This window comes from Amblyomma maculatum, chromosome 11 (assembly GCF_055883805.1).
Source record: "Amblyomma maculatum isolate TAMU_Amacu chromosome 11, ASM5588380v1, whole genome shotgun sequence".
NCBI lineage: Eukaryota > Metazoa > Arthropoda > Arachnida > Ixodida > Ixodidae > Amblyomma > Amblyomma maculatum.
The window spans coordinates 37514087-37535028 of record NC_139354.1 but is presented as its reverse complement, the minus strand read 5'-3'; the positions used below and the strand labels follow the sequence as shown (position 1 = coordinate 37535028).

The 20942-nt window shown below is 46.0% G+C and overlaps 2 protein-coding genes across 2 annotated transcripts; one reads left to right on the top strand and one right to left on the bottom strand.

Moving 5' to 3' along the window:
- Positions 1 to 1776: 1776 nt before the first annotated feature.
- LOC146173528 (uncharacterized) lies at positions 1777 to 10778 on the bottom strand. The gene is made up of 3 exons (XM_084585216.1): positions 10705 to 10778; positions 7034 to 7262; positions 1777 to 2853 (listed from the first exon to the last, which is right to left on the bottom strand). Exons 1-3 carry the CDS (start codon positions 10776 to 10778, stop codon positions 2170 to 2172), a joined length of 987 nt encoding a protein of 328 aa, XP_084441342.1. The 3' UTR covers positions 1777 to 2169.
- Positions 10779 to 13153: 2375 nt separating this feature from the next.
- On the top strand, positions 13154 to 19297 carry LOC146173527 (uncharacterized). The gene is made up of 2 exons (XM_084584784.1): positions 13154 to 13536; positions 18056 to 19297. The coding sequence occupies exons 1-2, from the start codon at positions 13252 to 13254 to the stop codon at positions 19187 to 19189; spliced, it is 1419 nt and encodes a 472-aa protein (XP_084440910.1). The 5' UTR covers positions 13154 to 13251; the 3' UTR covers positions 19190 to 19297.
- Positions 19298 to 20942: the final 1645 nt, after the last annotated feature.

Sequence of the window (20942 nt, the reverse complement as noted above, 5' to 3'; positions counted from 1 at the left end):
GTCTTCTTCGTTAATATGATATTTTGTGATTCAGTTCAGTCGTTCAGTCATGTCCGACTCTTCGTGACCCTATGGACCATATCACGCCACGCTTCCGGTCTCTCACTATCTTCCTAACATCACACAACTTCATCCGCAGCGCTTCTAGGATGCCATCTAACCATCGCGTTCGCTGCCTACCCCTTCTCCGGCGACCCTCGACCTTTCCCAACATCAAATCTTTCTCCAGCGACTTCTCTCTTCTCATCAGATGACCAAAGTAGCTGAGCTTTAACTTTAGAATTTGACCCTCCAATGAGCAGTAGTAGCATTGATATAAAGAAAATCCAGGAAAAAAAAGGAAGTTTTTGCAGCTCTAAATTTATGTGTCCTATAGTTGAAGTCATGGCTTATTTAGTTTTTCCCCTTAATCTGACACTCTCATACAGTAAGGGGAATTATATTGTAAGAGAATACTGGCCAAGGGACAGCACGTCTCATTGCTGTCAAAGTCGTGAAAAGGGGATAAAAAGGAAACGAGTCCCAAATAGGCGCCCTACGACAAGTTACCGCACAAAATAACATAGCGAAAGCAGCCCTGATATTAAACCAACTTCGATATAGAAGAAAATGCTGTCGCGATAACTATGAGTGGCTGACTTTCAGTTCTTGTAGTGTGTTTTTGAGCATACACACAAAAACGAATGAATAAATATCTTCTCATCAAATTAAGTTCAGTTCAGGCGTTCAGTCGTGTCCGACTCTTCGTGACCCTATGGACCATGTCACGCCACGCTTTCTGGTCTCTCACTATCTTCTTAACATCACATAACTTCATCTGCAGTGCCTCGAGGATGCCATCTAACCATCGCGTTCGCTGCCTACCCCTTCTCCGGCGACCCTCAACCTTTCCCAGCATCAAATCTTTCTCCAGCGACTCCTCTCTTCTCATCAGATGACCAAAGTAGCTGAGCTTTAACTTTAGAATTTGACCCTCCAATGAGCAGTAGTAGCATTGATATAAAGAAAATCCAGGAAAAAAAAGGAAGTTTTTGCAGCTCTAAATTTATGTGTCCTATAGTTGAAGTCATGGCTTATTTAGTTTTTCCCCTTAATCTGACACTCTCATACAGTAAGGGGAATTATATTGTAAGAGAATACTGGCCAAGGGACAGCACGTCTCATTGCTGTCAAAGTCGTGAAAAGGGGATGGCCAGCATGTCTCTCCAATTAGCGGGCAAAACGTTTCGGCGCTTCCACTTGGCAGGCACCTGTACTCAAGCGTAGTTTAAAACTGCGGTTCAGCAGAGGTAGCTCAGTATATAAAACGAATGCTAATTTTCGTATCTCATGGGAGACTTCACGAAGCGCCCAAAATCACGGTAGAATCAGAAAACATTTTAATAACATAGGGCAAAATCAGAAATGAGCGGTGAACGAAGATGCAATCATTCCGGTAAATCTAGCGACTTGGTTCGAAACGCTAAAATGAACAACCTTCATCAGTGCACTTGAATTTTTATTTCTCTTTCGGAGCCCACAAATTTACCTATGTACATGACCTGTTGACAATTACGCTAGCACGGTCAATGATTTTAATGAAGCGTAGATCCCCAAACAAGCTCGAACTTCGCTCGGAGCTGGTCGTTTTCCACGTACCCGTCACGGATGAGCTCTTCGAGGAGAAGATAATTAGACGAAAGAAAAGCTTCTTGTACACACCCATTCCGCGGCCTTTGACAGCATGTATGCTCATGATCGGGTCTTTCTACAATCGTGCGTTGTTCACGTCCCCTTGGATGCACGATACGAAGTGCTATCGTTTGCCTAAACGGCCACTTGACAGATGAGTCGTAGTCTCCCTTGTGCAGGCAGAAGCGTGCACGCAGTGTTAAAAACTCGCCAAGATTGTACAAACGGAAACCAACACTCATGCAGTAGCCCTGCAGGTACAGCAGCTCAGTTTCACAAAGAGCCCAAACTGCATTCCGCGTTATATGCCGGAGTGCTTTCACACCTCTCACCACAAATTCGCAAGCCGAGGAGTTTTCGGCAAATGGCACAAGTGCTGCCTTGCACGTGTAGCCAGTTCCACTCTCAGTTACCATTTGCTCCGTCGAATACCCCGAGTTACTTGCTCCCCCCAATCCACAGGCAGTGACTTCTCGCGACATTTGTGTGACCTCGTCTCTAGAGCCTTTCCCACATAGAGTCTGGAATCGGTGCTTTTAGGTGAGGTGGCGTGTGCTTTACCTTGTCCATGTGCCTTTTTTCACTGTAACTTTTTATCACTTGTTCCATAGACCCCTCAGAGCAACCTGTGGCCATCGAACGCTGGTCAAAGTTCTCGTTCGCCGCTTGCGCCAACTCATTTCTGGGTAGTTCTTCTAGTGTATGTACACGGTTGCGAATTTCGGTGATGCTGTCACTGATTGGTACTTGTGCTGCGTTCTGCCTCAGTATGTCCTCCATGATACTAATGCCCTGCCTTAGTTCTTCCCTCAGTACTTCGCGGCAGCGGTTTACTTCGTGATTGATGTCATTAAGCAAGTCGATACTGGCACCATTGCTAATCAGTAATCGCTGGAGAAAATCCTTCATTTCACCTGCTTGCTCCTCTAGAATTAGTCTCACTGATTTGAGTAGCACTTTTTCGTTCACGCTGCTCGAGTCCCTTTGAGACTCCGCTTCAGCAGGGGTCGCTGTAGATGAGCACTCCCACTCCAAGTGCTCGTAGACGTCGTTGCAAGGAACTCTAGTCGAACACCTTGGACAACGAATGGAGTGGTGGCGACATTCACGCTGGAAGTGCTGGACGATTCGAGATAGAGGCAGCACTGCCTTACAGTTGCTTCCTTCATTCCAACATTTCACCTGCGAATATAAAACAAAGATAATTTCATATGAGACATTGAGATTACGTTGCCAGAAACTCAGTAAGCCACCTTCAATAATTTATGCATCGGCTCTAGGCGAAACATGGTCTGCTAGCCTCTCCCTCGTTGCCGTTATGTAGCATCGGGTATTTATCACAAACCAATCTGCTAAATAATGATTGATGGCCTAGACAGGAGAAGTAGAAAAGTAGGCTTGAATATCAATATGCGGAAGACTAAGGTAATGTTCAACAACCTCGGGAAGGAACAGCAGTATACATTAGGTAGCGAAGCACTGGAATTAGCAGGCAAATATGTCTACTTAGGACAGGTAGTAACCGCAGATCTGGACCATGAAAGGGAAATAACGAGGAGAATAAGATTGGGATGGAGCGCATTTGGCAAGCACTCGCAGATTATGACTAGCAGCTTACCGGTATCGCTCAAGAGGAAAGTATACAACAGTTGCATCTTGCCTGTACTCACCTATGGGACTGAAACATGGAGGCTAACCAAGAGAGTACTACTTAAGTTGGGGACAACTCAGAGGGCCATGGAACGAAAAATGGTAGGGGTAACATTAAGAGATAGGAAGCGTGCAGAGTGGGTCAGAGAAATAACTCAAGTTACTGACATTCTAGTGAAAATTAAGAAGAAATGGGCATGGGCAGGACATGTAGTGCGAAGAGAGGATAACCGATGGTAGCTTAGGGTAACAAACTGGATTCCAAGGGAAGGAAAGCGTTGCAGGGGGTGGCAGAATGTTAAATGGGCGGATGAGGTTAAGAAGTTCGCAGGAGCCAAGTGGATGCAGCTAGCACAGAACCGGGTTAATTGGAGAAATATGGGAGTGGCCTTAGCCCTCCAGTGGGTATAGTCAGGCTGATGATGATGATGATGATGATGATATCTGCTTACGGCGGGGCATCTTTTCATCTCGCAACAGAAATATGTATCACGAATTTTAAGCTGGTAGGCTTCGAGCCCGTCTGTTAGAGCGATTACGTGATCACCCTTCGCACGTGCGTCGCGCTATACTCCGCAATATAGGGGTCCAGGGGTCCAGGGTAATCGTGTAGCCAAGGCCTACATTTGCCCTTAGTCTAGCGCGTCGTGCAACGTTTGTCTTCATTGGCTTTAAAGCAGGGCTCAAAAACTTCACCAAGCGCGCTTCTAAACGGCCCTCGTACGCCACGTGTAGCCGAGAAGGCAGAACTCGCTAACAAAGAAGGAATGAACTTTCTGCAACGTAGATTGCTTGGCTTGTCACATAAGGAATTGCCCACTGTGAAGTTTGCCCTGTCGATCGCAGCGCCCTAACAGCCTGGCCAGAGCACCAAGAAGTTGAACGCTGGTCCTGTGGCTCTGTCGAAGTCGCACGTTCAGAGCATCAGCCTGCTTGTCTACGGCGAGAGGAGCACCTTGCTTTCCATTTTGCAAGCCTTCTGCAGCACTTCAAAAGTTAAGGACTAACTCTTCTAATCACAATTACGCGCACTACACGATTGTGTTCCTAGCACCTGTCGCCCACGGCTGCATAAGAAGGTAGGCACGCAATCGTGTGAGGAGTACAGTGATTGTCCCAGATCGCACTTAACATTCATGGTGGAGAAAACGGCTAGTGAAGCAAAGTGCCGGGAAAATAATGTTACAAGCCAAACGTTCCTTTTCTTTTTCATTTCTAGAAAACTTTATAAAAACGTCGCAAGAGATACGGTCTTGCTCTTGCAGCTGGTGGATAGTACGTCATGTCAGACATTATGCCTACAGGAGCACGTACTAGTGAGAATACTAATATTTTATTATTAACTATTCCACCGCTTAAATTCTGGTTCCTAAGTCTAAATATTATGCGATGGAATCGTACGCATAAAACTCTGTAGACGCTCGGGCATCGCTTGAGGGCTGGCGCAATATATAGCTTGCACGTTATCGACAATATGCAGCGCGAGACGGCGCTGCAACCAGTCGCGTTGCGACATATAGTACTCCCGGGTAGCCGTCGAGCCCCCCGAACACTGGGCATACGACGAGCGTCTGCAAAATTATGGGGAAATCATCGACCATTATAAATTGGGACGTAGACTGGTACCCCCGCCAGATGTTAGGCTAAATAATAGAGAAGCTGTCGCGTGGAGGCGGCTACAAACTAATACGTTCATGAACCCGGTCTGGGCGTTTCACGCGCTACCAGACTTTAGGGACAATGATCTCTGCAAACACTGTGGGGCGAGAGGGACCCTCGACCACATAATTTGGGAGTGCCCACAATCTCCAGGGATAGGGCAAAATATTACAAGTAGAGAAGCCTGGGATACCCTGCTGCGAAGCGCGGACCCTGCGATCCAGCACCGCACCGTCCATCTGGCGGAAGAGGCCGCAAGAAGCCAAGGGCTACCTGCCAGCCTCTAATCCGCGGGCGCACGACTCCCCGTTTCCGATGGAAATAAAAGTTGTACAACCAACCAATCAGCTTTCGTCATCGGACGCCTCAGCTTTTTTTTTTTCTTTACGTGCCGTTGCTATGCGGTCACAGCGTCCGCCAGCCCTTCATAGGCCTAAGTGACACATCAGCCCGCCCGGTTGCTCTTGCCGCTTTCCTGTGACGCGATATATAGCTTGCATGTTATCGACAATATGCAGTGCGAGACACCGCTGCAACCAGTCGCGTTGCGATATAGTCCTCTCAGCTTTCCTCATCCGACACCTCCTATTTTTTTTTTTTTTTTTACGTGCCGTTGCTATGCGGTATTTCGTGTTTATGATTCGCAGCACTCAAGCTTGCCGCAACACAGCGTCCGCCCTCCCTTCATAGGCCTAAGTGACACATGAGCCCGCCCGGATGCTCTTGCTGCTTTCCTGTACGACTGCCCAGAGCGTTCTATACAGCGACAAAAGCGACGTTTTCTGTCTTATTACTCATGCACAGCCATGGCGACGTGCATTTTGCAAGCGAAGCACGACTCTTGGAAAATTACGAATATAGTAATTACCAAATGCTGCGTATTAAAAGGAGAACGTGCCAGTGCCTACGAGGTTAGGAGATCACAAAAAGCAACGCACGAACAAGAACAACGTCAAGCTCGATGTAGAGTCCCTCGAAGCTTACTCGGTGCTTTTTGAGCCCCATATCACGCTATGATCGACTAGCGGATGAACACATATCTCTAGATAACGCACATGATCTGTTATGCACTGTCGGACCAAGAGAGAGAGAGAGAGATAAGCTTTTCTTAAGAGCAGGCGTGAAATAACCGCCCCAGGTGCGCAGCCTTCTCAGTGCGGTGCCAAGCGAGGGACTTTGACCACCAGTTATCAGAGGTTGCTGAAGCACGTTGGTGCATGATACACGTTCAGCGTTAGCTCAGATATATGAAGAAGCCTTGACGTTTGGTTGCGATAAACGTATTTGAGAAAAAAATGCACCGACTGCTCTATTTCGGGTTCCGCGCATTATGAATTTTAAGAAGACTAGGTTTTGTTTATTATGACGTTTTAAATACCTTATATCGCTGCCTAACTGTCCTTGAGTACATCTGTATGCTCGTTTATCTAAATAGTTTGTTCACGGAAACACACACCCTTACCTAAATTATATTCTAGACAACTCCCTGAACGTCCTAAGAGTGGGTGAAAAATGCACTATGTGGGGCCATATTCTTCAACAGTCTATCACCTACCCGCCGTGGTGGAGCAATGGTTAGGGCTCTCTACTAATGTGCCCAAGAATGCAGGATCGAATCCTAGCCTCGGCGGCCGCGTTTCAATAGGGGCGACAATGAAGGCGCCTGTGTACTTAGCGAGGTCAGTGCACGTTTAAGAACCCAGGTGGTCGAAATTTCCGGAGTCCTCCACTACGGAGTCTCTCATAGCCTGAGTCACTGCTGGACGTTAAGACCCACAAACCAGACCAAACCAAAACTAGTCTATGACCTGCAACTTTGTTTTGCAAACATAAATGTACCGGTAGTAGAACTGTGCTACTTTACTCCTGGTTGCAGCACAAACACATAAGTTAGGTTACATTAAACTTCTAAGTCGAGCTTAAGCCCCACTTAACGGTTGCTCGTTCACTGTCTCCATCATTGCCGCTATCTCGACTCAACCTGCCGAGAGTTTCGAGGTTCTCAAACAAAACAGCTTCAATAACATCGCTACTCATTGCACTCCACACTTACCTGTCTCCACATTAACTCCTCATCAGGAAACTCGTGAAGGTTGACGTTCTTCTCTACGTACTGCTGACCGTCCAGAGGACAGAAGCATCCACTACAACGATTGCTCAGTTCGTAGCAGGACTCACATAGTGTGTGCCTGCAAGAAAGCAGGCGGAATGTTCTCTTGCGCACCAGTCCACAGGCGTCGCACACCCTATGCGGGGGAAGGGGCCTCACGAAAGACAGAGGCCTTCAGTCCAGTTCTGTGGAGAATCCAACCAGGGTGTACGCCACGTTTACCGGAGGCATCGCTCACTGCGTTCGCGTACTGCCCTACGATCTCAACAAAGTGACTTTATCTGTCACTCACAGCGCTCTCTTACCGCTCCTTCTTCTATTGTCGGTGCTCTGGCTCCTGCCAGTGCGACCGCGCCGATATCTGCCGCCCCTCCCTCGTCACTCGAGGAAGCCCACGCATCCGGTGAGTGCAATCCGGTCAAATACGCCAGCTGGCGGCCCTCCAGAGCTGACAGGTGTCTGACGTCATTGAAAGAGATTTGCTCCTTCAGTCGTCTCTGTTTGAGCGATAAAAGGTTCAGGAAGCACTGAGTAAGCTTTGGCGGCTTTGCATCGAGCTTGAAGTTTTTGGTCTTTGATCGAACATTTCATGCAATCTCTTACCCATAGCCGCGTTCTCATTTGGGTACGCAGAACATGCTAATTTGTTAATTGTTTGTTTTTCATCGCTACTGCTTTTCTTATAAAATGCTCGATGCTTGTGCAGTGAACGGCGTGAGATGTGAGATAGAAAACTTCTGCTGTGTCGCTCAAGGCAGTTCTACGCAGCCGCATGGGAAAACGGCAAGAAGACCGGTGTGGTGCATTGCGTCGCTAAGGGCGGCGAAAAGGGGCGAGAGCTGTGATGCGCCAAGCGGCGAGGGTAAGCGCCCCCAGTACCAAGCATAAAGAGAAAAATTGCCTCATGGCAATGGAAAGCAAGAAACCATCCGACGAGGAAAAGCGAGAGGGTTGTGAGGTTAAATGGTTCAAGCTTCGTATTTCGTAATTAGTTTCTTTAGTGGCACGTCACAGGTTTCTTCCACGAAAAACGAAAAATGCGTGGTGTCTCATAATGTACTCCTTCGTGCTCAAGAATGAGCAACCGTCGATAAAATTGGCGCTGGAGATTTTTCGAAATCAGTACCAATACGAATGAAGCTTCATATAATAATTAATGAATAGTGTCTGAATATCCTGAAGTCGCCCTTAATTTAGAGTAGGAATTCAGAAGCTCCAGTTATGCTCCCTTTAAACGAAGAACTCATAAAAATAAACTCGTGTAACTAAGGAATCTAGAAACCACAGTAATTACTACCTTTCCGCGACAGTTAGCATGCTAATAATTGTTTACTACCCCAAACACAGTGCGGTAGTAAGTGGAGTCACTACCAACCAAGTTAGTTGATGCAGCAGCAATTACTATTTACTCGAACTGAACTAGCAGCGTTTACTAAGGCTAAAGAGATGAATAGAAATTTGTAAAATAATCTGGACAAGGCTCGCACCAAGACGGCAAAGCGGACATCTAGAATAACAAATATTAGCAACATGCTCATACACGTTTGCATTTTTAATTTTTACCATTTCAAGTGCAAAAAGGATTGAAATATGTTATCTGAACTTGCGAGTGTCACTGGCTCTAAAAGCGGGTGTCATCATGTAGGGGATATAAGCTCGCTGAAAGTTGCTGTTCAGTGTACGCGTGCAGAGTGGTTATGCACTTCGTAGTTCGTCTTGTCCGACTGATATATATATATATATATATATATATATATATATATATATATATATGACCTGATCCGCGATGTGCATGTGCTAATTACGTGCTCTGTCAAAACATCTGCAACGTTACGGACCGATATATGACGACATTCAGGCAACGTTTCGGGAACATTTTGGCCACATATTGCGTTGCTTGGGTGCACGTCAAAAGCTAGTTTATATTACTAGGCACGCCTGGATAGGTTAGTTACAGGGGCTAGCTCTTTGAACTATTAACGGTTACTGCCACTCCATTTACTAACTACAGTTACTAAGAATCTATCAACATATGTGACAAGCACTTACTAGGTTTACCTTAGTAAGTAGCACAACATTCTTTTAAAGAGGTAGTACTGCCTTACAGTTGCTTTCTTCATTCCAACATCTCACCTGCGAACATACAACAAGGATAATTTCGTTTAAGACATCGATATTACGTTGCCACAGTCTCAGTAAGCCACCTTCAATAAATTATGCATCGGCTCTAGGCGAAACATGGTCGGCTAACCTCTCCCCTATTGCAATTATGTAACATCGGGTATTTATCACACACCTATCTGCTAACGGCGAGACACCTTTTCATCTCGCAACAGGAATATGTATCACGAATTTTAAGCTAGTAGGCGTGAAGCCCGTCTGTTGCAGCGATCACGTGATCACCCTTTGTGCGTTCGTCGTGCTACCTCCACAATATAGGAGTCTAGCGCGCGTTCATTCTTAGTCATGTCACCAAGGCCTATGTGCCCCTAGTCTAGCACGTCCCGCAACATTTGTCTTCACTGTCTTTAAAGCGGGGCCAAAAGCTCCACCAGCAGCGCTTCTAAATAGCCCTCGTACGCTGCACAAAGCCGAGAAGGTAGAACTCGTTAACAAAGAAGGAATCAACGAGGCTGTAATTCAAAAGCTGAGAAGCTTTTACCTTTACTGATATTTTCGCTTTATCTAATAAGCGACCGGAAATTTTTTTCTGCAGCGTAGCTTGCTTGACTTGTAATATAAACAATTCCCCACTATGAAGTTTGCTCTGTCGATCGCAGCGCCCTAACAGCCTGGCCAGAGCAGCAACAAGTTGAGCGCTGGTAATGTTCGCTCTGTCAAAGCCGCACTCAATGCATCAGCCTGCTGAGCTACGGCGAGAGGAGCACCTTGTTTTCCATTTTACAAGCCTTCTGCAGCATTACGAAAGTTGACTAACTCATCTAATCACATTTACGCGCACTACATGATTGTGTTCCTACGCACCTGTCGCCCACGGCTGTATATAAAGATATGCACGTAATCACTAAGTGCACTGATTGCCCCAGATCGCACTTGAAATTTATGGTGGAGAAAACGGCTTGTGCAACGGAATGTGCGAAGAGAATGTTACTAGTCAAAGAGGCACCTGTAGAGTACAGAATGAGGTCGGGTGTTTATTGTAAACAATGAGGATGACAGCAGTAGTTTTAGGCTAACAGTGGAATAAACTGAAGCGCCGCATTGCCGAAATTGTGACGCCTATTATTGATAAACAGTCACTCAGCAGATGCAGGTATCAAAACGCTGAAATTTCGCTGAAGTAGTGACCAAGAAACGACAGGCTAAACCAGGCAATATAGAGGAACGTTTTTTTTTTTTGTTTTTTTTTTTTCATTCGTACAAAACTTTATAAAAATGTCGCAAGAGATACGGTCGTGCTCTTGGAGCTGGTGGATAGTACGGCATGTTAGACATGATGTCTATAGGAGCAGGTAGTAGTGAGAATACTAATATTGTATTATTAACTATTCCACCGCTTAAATTCTGGTTCCTAAGGATCAATATTATGGGATGGAATCGTACGAAAAAAAAAAATGACTGTGAGCAGAGACAAGCTTGAACAGCTTCAAGACTTCCCCGATACACTTGTTTCATGTTTCACCAGGAAGCTGAGCTCCTTGAGAGAGCGCTGTTCAGCTCGCTCCATCGCGGCAGTCTCTAAAACACTTTTTGATCTCTTCTACAAAGTGGTCCTAGGTGATGAAGGTGTCCTCGTGGTTGTCGTGCCAGGTTAAGGCCGTGCCGTTAAGCGCGAAGGCCGCGTTAGCTAGTTGGGTGGAAGAGTCCCGCTTATTGTAACGGCTCATTCGCTGGTAATGAGTGGGCCACTCATCGACGTCTTCGCTGGATCAGCCCGTGAACGAATGCGGCTCCCAGTGGTGCTGCCATGAGCTCCTAGGCATGATCCTTCGAGCGTAGCTGTCAACAGACATCGTAGGCACATGTGGCGACAGGCCAGCAAGACGGCGACACCGCCGCTGTTGAACCTAGCGATCCGTCTTCGGCGTTTCTTGTGAACTGCTGCCCCGCAGCTCTCACCGAGATGTTACGAGCGAGGTTTTACCCGCCGGAGGACGATCGTCGAAAAACTAGCTGCATCCACTTGGAGTCCTAGGCTGAGCCGCTTATTTGCCGTCCTTCTGTTCCCTTGCCTCTATTTCTGGCCGTCAAACTATGTTAAGGCGAAAGCCTGTAATGGCTCATGCTGTCGTGGACAAAATGTGTCCCGCTTTTGTGGCGGCTCTGATTGGCCGAGGTGGAATGACGTCGTAGAGGTATCGACCAATCGCAGAGCACCACCACAGTACGCGCGAATGCGTGCTTTATTGGTCATATGCTAATCGATGATCAATTGCTAATCAACGACTTGTTAATTCAATGTATTACTGATTGTCAATGACTAATGATAAATTACTAATTACTGCAAATATTTAAATAATGACTAATTACTAAATAATTAGTCATTGTTTTATGAGCCGATAACTGGTTAATGACTACTTAATGACTAATTTTAGTTATAAATAAATAATAATTAAGTACTTAATTTATTACTCATCTAAAATGTGACTTTTATATAAGTTGTGTAGACAATGCTTGGAACATTCTCGAAACTCGTCATCACTGGACAGCTCAATGCACTAACAGAATGTGAAGCAGTAGTCGCTCACTTTACTCGTAGCAACATTCATCGCTACATGCGTAACTGTTGCGTAGCAGGATGCGGCACTCAGGCTTTCGCCTTTCACTACTTTAGTCGCTAAAGTCAATCATATTTTTTTACCCTCGGGGTCATTACGAATTTAAGATGGGAATGCATATACCCATAAATAGAAATCGCCAAAAACTACGCCATAAAATGCACCTATTATATGCCCACAATGAGACAAAAACCGAGCGCAGCATAGTCTCATTCATTTCATTCATTCATTAATTTATTAATACTGTCAGCCTATGCAAGATATTACATGAGTAAAGAATAAACAAAATGTACATTCAAAAAGGGAGCACAATTCAACGGGTAATTTAGCGTTACCACGGGGAAGCTGATTTCAGTGGACTCAAGCTGTGTAACGTGAATGGCTTCAATCAGCCTCCTTAAACAAATTGCCAAAACTTCCCTCCACTTGCTCATGTTCCAAGCCATAATGGCGCAATATTATAGATAGCCTTCAATGAGAGACAAATGCTAAGACCGTCATGATGCATTCTTTCCACTTCAGCTGATTGTCTGCTGAAAGGATTCAGCTGTGGTCGCGCCCGTTGAAAATATTTATATCGCACTTACCTTTTCCCTTTGGACGTGTCGGATTCTGCCCGTTTCCATGCTAGATTGCGTAGTGCTTTTTTTTTTCATGTTTCTCTCAAATATCCTGGCCTGAACGTAAAAACATAAGGCTAAAATATAAATTCACTTTTCTGCACGCAACATATTTAGTGCAGATTAGCTTTATAAAGAAGACTGAATGATGCCTCAGGGCCTTTACCGAGTAAGCAAGAACCCTCTGTTGGAAGACAAGGCGACGATATTCAAGCCGCTATCGGAAGTATACGTATGTCACCTCACGGTATAGGGCAACTTCAACCCATTTTAGATTTCGATACTCTTGTTCTTTAGCAAGGCTGACTCGTCACAGTTTCTTCAGAAAAGGCTGTACCACCAACCTTTGTATTGCCCAAAAGGTAGCCCGAACGAAGTTTCGCAGGCTGGACGGTCTAACACATTTTGAAGGTTATAATCTACTAAGATAAGCTGATCCAACACGGTTTGCTTCGCAGGAACGCAACAAAGAAACCTTTATCTTCGTCAGCCAAAAGGGGCCTCTATCCTGCAATGTCATTTACTTTGCAGACTAAGTGACTGCCACACTAGAAACATTTTGTTGTTTCATTTTGATGGAAAGAGCCTTATAACTTTTAAATCACGCTTGGGCGTACTGTTGATAGACCAATCATCGAATGCGCGATCTTCCTTAAGAGGCGAAGTAGCAGCGTACGGTATTTGGGCCGACTGTAGCCATGGCAACAGCTAGAGAAGGAAAGCGAAGAAATAAAAGAACGGCCCAAGGGGCGCAAAAGCCATTTTATGCAGACCGTCTGGGCAGCGAGCCAGTGCATGTGCGATGGCTCCCAAACCCACCCAGTACACCCTGGTTGGTTTCTCCACCGACCTCGACTGGAGGCCCCTGTGCTTCATGAAGCCTATTCCCCCGTACGGAGTGTGCGGTGCCTGCGGTCTGGTGCGCAAGAGGACTGCACTTCTTCCGTGCTCGCACACACTGTGCGAGTCTTGCTACGAGCAGAGCGCCAAGGATGGTGTCCGTGTCTGTCCGCTGGATGGTCAACGGTGCAAGGCGACAGATGTCGATTTGAAGGAGTTTCGTGTAGCAGACCTGCTAAGGAGGAAGGTAAGAAAAAGGAGCTGGCGAGAGCGATATATTATATCGTTAAGCGAGGTTACACGGCCACTTCGAACCTAATTGCAAGAACAGGATGGCTTTAAAGACCCCGATCAGTGTAAAACCCTGCGTGGCCGGGATTGTTGCGGCCGCGATATTGATTGGTCGAGTGGGTCCCGAGATCAATATGGATATATTTGATGAAAACGCGGCACATGTGATTATTACGTCGTCACATGATTTTAGCCTTGTGATACGCTTTCGACAACGTACTTGCGTACCGTAAAAAGGAATTAAATCAGGTTTCTAAGCTGTAGAATGGAACCTCAGACCGAAGGGCCCTGATTTGGACACTCTTCCTCTACGACAACCATGGGAGCACGTTAGTTTTACTGGGTTAAAAAGCAGTATGTGATGGTAACTATCTTCACGATGTCTGCAAAACGGAGCACCAGGGAACGTAGAGATGACTGCAGAGATCGTTTGCTTTAGTCCCGCTTATGTTAATGTCAACTCTTGTCCCCCAAAATTTTTAAGAAATAATTTTCTGCAGCTTATATGACAGAAGAGATAGAAAGCGCGACAGTTGTTGAATGTCGTGTTCAGTAAAAAGCCGTGAATGTGTCCAGAGCTTCTAAACACGTCTGTATTTTCAAGTGCTCCGGAAAGACTGTAGCCTCTCTGCAGCCTGAGCGCTTTTGCAATGAGTCTTGTTTTGATGAGGATCCCATATAAAAAGACACTGGTTAAGATGTAATCAGTTATTGCATTTATGGAATTGAACTTTATTGTTCTGTGTTATCGTACGTGTAGAATAGCGCACCAGGGGTAGGTGATATGTCTTGCGAGAGCCTCTATCTATCGCGCGGTGGTTCGAAGCCCTCCACTACGGCACCTCTTTCTGTTGTCGCTCCCACCTTCGGGATGACGCGATAGGGTACGCTACCAGCCATCATATAAAGTCCCGCTTTAACCGAGCAGTATCGACGTGTCTGCGTGGGCTAGGGATAAAGTGAATGCAAGGTTCTTGGCAGGCTGAATTCTGATATCACCCTCCCAAATGAAAGGAGAGGCCTGAGTTGGCAGCTGTCGAACGTCAGGAAACCCTACGCCCAGTTAGTGCTCGGCCATGTCAGCTGCCAGTTACCGCCTCCCACGTATCGAAAGCGTTAGGAACAGACGGACGGACACGTTCCGCGAGCATGAGCCTTAAAGACTATCACCTTAATAAACAGACCACGAGGGCGAATGGACGAAAAGATGCTGCGATGGTGTATCACAGACCATTATAGGGGTACATCAGATATGAAATACTAAAGTATTTGGAAATCAAGAATGGTGAGCGGACTTACGTTCGGGAACGCGATTTGGTGCTAACGGGCAGAAGTCCACTCAGGGTTAGGCACAAGTCAGATATCTATGGCAAGATTAGCACTTGGCGCTCATGCCAAAAATGTGAACGAAGCAGTGCAGGGAGACATGAGCTGGCCGTCTTTTCGAATCAGGAAAAATTCAGAGCAAAATAATATGCGAAGAGCGCCTCTGGAAAATAGACGAAAATAGACTGGCACCTAAAGTATCTAAATGCTTATACCGGAAGTACATTGGTCCAGAGTGGCGGAAAAAGAGTAGAAAGCTAACCAGCCTAACCATTTCAAACATTTTCGTCTTAGCAATAACATAGGGCGAAGGAGTTGTCAGTTTTGGCTGGTTTCTGTTTTTAATTTCATTTAGTTGTTTTACCCTTTCAAAACAAAAACCTTATTGCATTCTGAGGTGCCATTTTTAATAGAGAATAAAATTTCTCTGCGCCAAGTTAAAAGCGATTTTGACTTTTCCACGAGATGGTGCTACCGAGTGCATTAGGCGTTAAAAGGGCTGCGTCACACAGCATTCTTTAGGCACTTGCTGTTAAACAGGATGACATAAGTCCTCGTGAGAGCCTCTCGCTTTATCTGAATAAACAGCTCTTGCTGCAGATAGAGGTCATATTCCGTAAACTTTCATTATTACATATTCGCTATATTAGCATTGTTCGGGTACGTGGGAAGCAACCGGTTGAAATGTTTATTGACGACCTAACCTCGGCATGACGCTGTATGACGCCGCCAGTGGTTATGTAGCCGGCGCTTGCGTTTAGTTGTGTTGGCCATAACCACATGACATTTTGGGGTATCTGTGATTCGTTGCTCGCTAAGTTCGTGATATGCTACAATCCGACGAAATGATATTGAAGATCAAACCTAATGGTATACGTCCTCAGACTAGCATGTTTAAGAGTATCTACTTCTTGTTGCTTTTGTCTGTTAGCCCCACGGTTTCTTAGTTCGAAGATAAACCTTCGATTTGTGTTTTATAGAAAGCCTTCCTGAGGCTCATACAGCAGAAAAGTGCGTGTCTGAGTCGGTGGTTTGTTTGGTTTATGCACATCCCAGCAGACTTAGCAGTTGGGATGTGCTAACATCTGCAGCACTGTTCAGATTGGAATTGGAAACCCATTGGTTACGCCTATTGTTCCCAAGTCAGGCAAGAAAATCCTAAGCACTGCAGGAACATTCGTATGGTTTGGTTCAAGGGGACTTTGTCTACCCTAAAGCACGACCCAAAACCTCAGTTGAAACCTATATGCTACAGCACTAGCTTCGGATTCAACGTAAGAACGCTAAACGCTCCTTAGTTCTATCAGTGACTGATTAGGATTGGGAAAAATAAGTGCGGCTGAAAGCAGAAGGGCAGGCTATCATACAGTGTTGCAGAAGGAATACTCCAAGAACTTAGAGGCAGGAAAGATATGAAGATCAGAAGAAAGAAAGCAGTTTGCTGCTGTTCCGTACATTCATGGTTTTTGCCACAACCTGAAGAAGATAGCGCAAAAGTTTTTGTAAAAGTGCCCCTAATAAGTTAAGAGCATGTGTATGAAGGTCAGCAGTGAGCCAAAAGAAGCACGAGAGCATGCACGTGAAGTGCAGAAACAATGTAGTGTACCAGGTACCTTTGGTGCACCTAAATCGGTCAAACAGGCTGTTTGAATGAATGGCTCCAAGGGCACGGATGATCCTTGTAAGGCTCCATCAGCAGTGAACTGCCAAAACACTGCCGATGACATGAATGTGTTCCCCATCTCAACACCACATTCTTATCGTTCTACTTAGATCAACGAACCATGGAAATTCAAGAAGTCATTGACATTCAGCAAAAGGGGGCGAAGTGTGCGTCAGCATACCGGCTATAGTACTTTGCGACCGCGAAATTGATTATCTGTGCGTAAATACATAATCTTCTGCCACGCTTATAACTTGTCGAGTTTTTGTGTTTGTCTATCTTCCTCTTTTCTTCTTTTTTTGTATGAACGGGAGGTATATAACTGACAAACGTGCAATAAAAGTATGGTTGGTAGTCAGCGTTGTGTCCCCCTCTCTCCTTCGCCTCGTGTTAGCACTGTTTTTAGCCACAAGCTTTTGCATTAACCAGAGCACCTTTAACCTTGTTACAATAAGTGACAGCTGGCACATTTCGTTCAGCTTTCTATACACGCACTAAATTCTGGTTTACTCAGAGGTAATCAGGTCTATGCCATGCTAAACATCTTTTTGGAAATACATTGCTAGCGGCTGGCTAACGCGTTAACCCTGTATTATAAGCTCTCTGATGTCTGCAATGTCAGAGTCCGGCTGCCACAGTCTGTTAACCTGGTGAATACGCAACACCTTTCTTCCAAGCCAGCCTATGGTAACCTGCATTGAGAAACGAAAGCATATACTACCAATCTTTCCTCTGCTGCCCTTCCTTCGGACCACCTTTATTTTGCCTTTCCCTGCTGCACAGAGGCGTAGAGATGTTGTGAGCGCTTCTCAGAAATATTACAATTGTTGTTTTGGGGACTTCGCCAAGTTGTCTAACACTGCTCCATTTATGAAAGATGCAATGGAGGAAGTGTTAATTTCCCATCGGCACCGTTTCCTAAGTTTGTCGTTTGTTTTACGGTTACTTCGTCAGCGAGAATATCAAGTGTGCAAAATATCTGCCTGCGCGCTTGTGGCGTAATTAGAGAAATTCAGCGATTGCAGTAAAATGCTATCAGTTTATTCTAAACCAGTTCCTTCCATTTCTCCTACGTCTTCTCTCCTATAGGCAGCTGTCCCCATTCGGCGGTGTGCCGAGGATAATGGTAGATTAAGTGTGCTTGAGGGCGTCGTTGGATCGCGTTTAACATCAAACAACGGCAATGATTTTACGAGGCGCAGCGTTCGAAGTACGTGCAGAGAACTGTTGCGTGCTATCAGATGTGAACAATGATTAGAGACTCCTGCCGTAATAGAGAAACTACGCTATTGTGGAGGTATGCACCTAGAAAAACTGCATGTCGGATGTGGAGTTGTACAACCTCTGATCTGCACATTGGCTATGATATACGTCCCCTGAGCCACGTAGAGGGTGTAAAATTAACGAAGCAACATCCGGACTTGCCAGGTTTTTCGGACAGGTAACAACGACGGCTCTAAAAAAAATTCCTTTTTTATTCCTGCAGGTGAAGTGCTGGAACGAGGCAAGCGGGTGCAGCGCAGTGCTACCGGCATCGGTAATCGCACAGCACTTTCAACGTGAATGTCGGCACCACTGCATTCGCTGCCCCACGTGTTCAGCCACAGTTCTCTGCACCGAAGTATGTGCGCACTTGGAGTCTGAGTGCTGCTCTGCTGCGAAGACTGCTGCACGCGGATGTCAAGGGGATTCAGGAAGCAAGGAAGAGGCGCCGCCCGTGGAAACCTTCAAAGCAAATCTAGAACAGCAGGCCGGTGAAATCAAAGCCCCTCTGGGGCAACTGCTCACTGCTAGTGGCGCTAACAGTGATCGGCCCAATGAAATCGGACACGGGGTAAACAACTGCCTGGAATCGATGGAAGTACTCAAGCAAGCCATAAGTGGCGTGACCGACACAGTACAGCATGTAGCAGTAAAAAAAAGAACAGAAAATATCGACTATGCGAGGAAACGCTCGGACGAAACAGCTGCATTCAGGGAGGTAGACAAAGAACGTTTCATCGCAGGCAGTGATACCACGAATCTTATACGAGAAGACGAAAAACAGCTGGGAGAAGAGTTTCCAAAAGCTGCCAGCAAGAAGCGGGACAATAATTCACAGGCTGCAGGAGGCTCTGAAGGGGCTGCTGCGCAACCCGAAGACAGTAACAATGCAATGGGTGGCGTCGACGCAGTAGTGCCCAAACCACCTGACCTGTTTACATCGGTGTGCGAGTTTGACGTAGACGTCAAGTTACTCCAAGAAGCGTACAGGCTAGGGCAGTGTATTTCTGTGAGCGATCGTGTGTACCTTCGAGGCTACTACATCACCCCCGGTGTTCTTTTAGACCAGGATCTCATAAGGGGTGTCATCTTCGTGAACAAGGGCGATATGGACGACGTTGTCCAGTGGCCCTTCATTCCAAAAGTTATATTTCGTTTCCCGCATCCAAGTGGAGAAGAAAGAAGACAGATTGAGGTCTTTGGAAGTTTCTTCTTGCCTCGTAAAAGGCCACTGGAGGGAAGTGAAGCATACATATATAAGGGCTTCACTCCTGTACTTACTTCACTTAGTGGTCTCATCAGTGGCGGCTTTGTGGAAGACGACCAGTTCCGAGTAATATATGAGCTTCTCCCCTAAATAAAGCTGCAATGTGATCAGCGCAATGTCACTATTACCCTGTAAAGCTCCGTTCATGCATGTATGAGAGGTACTAAACGAAGATGGAAATAAATCAAGTATTTTGTGTGCCTTTTTATCGTTGTGTGTTGTTGTGGCTGTAGGATGAAGGAAACGAAAATGCACGGGCCTGCTACTGGCTCTGTAGCTGAGCCACCTCCGCTGCCTCGTGCAGACAGAAGAGAAAATAAAGAACAGAAAAGAAAGACGCGCGCCGCAACAACAGCCGTCGTCCACCACCGTTTGAAACGGTGGCGGGTGGAATGACGGCCTACAACAGATAAAACTTCTGCGGCAGGCAAGCCCCCGCCGCAAGCGGCGGTGACCTACCTGTCTCAGCCCCATCAGGGGAGTGTGTGTAATTAATATTGTGAACTCGGGATGCCTTCGATGCCAGTAAATATGCGAGCTTCATTTTACGAACCTATATTTAAACTCTGTTTTCGCTGCGGGATCTGATTCAATATAGGGGGTAAATTTTATGCATGAAAATCTGTTACAGGCTTTCACTCCAAGAATTCTCCGAGCATCGCGAGGATTACCGTACTGCACGAAACAATATGTATTTCTTATATCACTCTGGTGCCATTTACGTTTCTTTTATGCGCTTATATAATACGGATATTTAAAACGCATGTGTCATTCAAAGGTATCAGTCTAGGCAGTACTGAGTGACGCAGCGAGCGATGGAAACTATCATTACTGCCACGTAGGTTCACCGGAAAAGTGAAATGACTCGAAAAAGAAAATTACCTGATAACGTCATAGTCAACGAAGCTGGTCAGCTTAGTAAATTATCATCACAGGAAATATAAGCAAAGGTCTCATGGGGCTGGGACAGGTCGGCCACCGCCACTTGCGGCGGGGGCTAGCCTGCCACCGAATTTTATCTGTTGTGGGCCGTCGTTGCACCCGCCACCGCTTAGGTGGTGGACGACGGCCGTTGTTGCGGGGAGCGTCTTTCTCTCCCTATTCCTTTTCTTTCGTCTCTATTTTCTCTTCCGTCCGCACAAGGAAGCGGAGGTGGCTCAAGTACAGAGCCAGTAGCAGGCCCGTGCATTTTCTTTTCCTTCTTCCTACAGCCACAGCAACAACAGGCAAAGGTCGTTAACAACAAAGGATTGAACTCTACAAGTAAGCTGGGATACGGAGGGTTAGAATTCGGAGGGTTAGAATTCGGAGGGTTAGAATTCCTATCATTTGTCTCTCATCGTTTACCTCTTAGCGGCGTTCGTCGCAGTGCTACATATATTTAGTTTACAGGAAAGGAAAGACGCGGTATCTGACAACCTTTCTCCGGCATGCGTATTCGGACGGTACACAATTGCTCCTGTCCCGTAGCGTTTATTGGCGACAGTTCAAGTGCGGCATTGCACATGGCAGGAACGCTACAAAAGAACAAACCTTGTGGAATCTCGCGGAATATGACACTCCCACCTTCCGCCCTTCCCTCACGGCGCGGTTGAGGTGTCCACAGAAAACTAGTGAGACAGTTACAGCGCCTTTCCTTTCCTCTAAATCAATATATCGCGCTCAACTCTCACGCGCGGAATTTCGTTCCATTTTTAAGGCTTTAGCCTTACAAATTGGAAGGCTTCAGATCAGGTGGCACAATATATGGTTTGCTCGTAGGAAGGTATAATTTTATTCTGAATGAGGCGTAGATCCTAGAATTACAGCGATGCTGATGCGGAAATAATATTCCAGTATTGTA

Coding starts and splice junctions, on each gene's coding strand:
- LOC146173528 (XM_084585216.1), bottom strand. CDS start 10,778: ATGGAGCGAGCTGAACAGCGCTCTCTCAAGGAGCTCAGCTTCCTGGTG. Junction 7,263..10,704: donor GAAACAAGTGTATCGGGGAA/GTCTTGAAGCTG, acceptor ACTGGACTGAAG/GCCTCTGTCTTTCGTGAGGC. Junction 2,854..7,033: donor AGGAGTTAATGTGGAGACAG/GTAAGTGTGGAG, acceptor TTATATTCGCAG/GTGAAATGTTGGAATGAAGG.
- LOC146173527 (XM_084584784.1), top strand. CDS start 13,252: ATGGCTCCCAAACCCACCCAGTACACCCTGGTTGGTTTCTCCACCGAC. Junction 13,537..18,055: donor CAGACCTGCTAAGGAGGAAG/GTAAGAAAAAGG, acceptor TTATTCCTGCAG/GTGAAGTGCTGGAACGAGGC.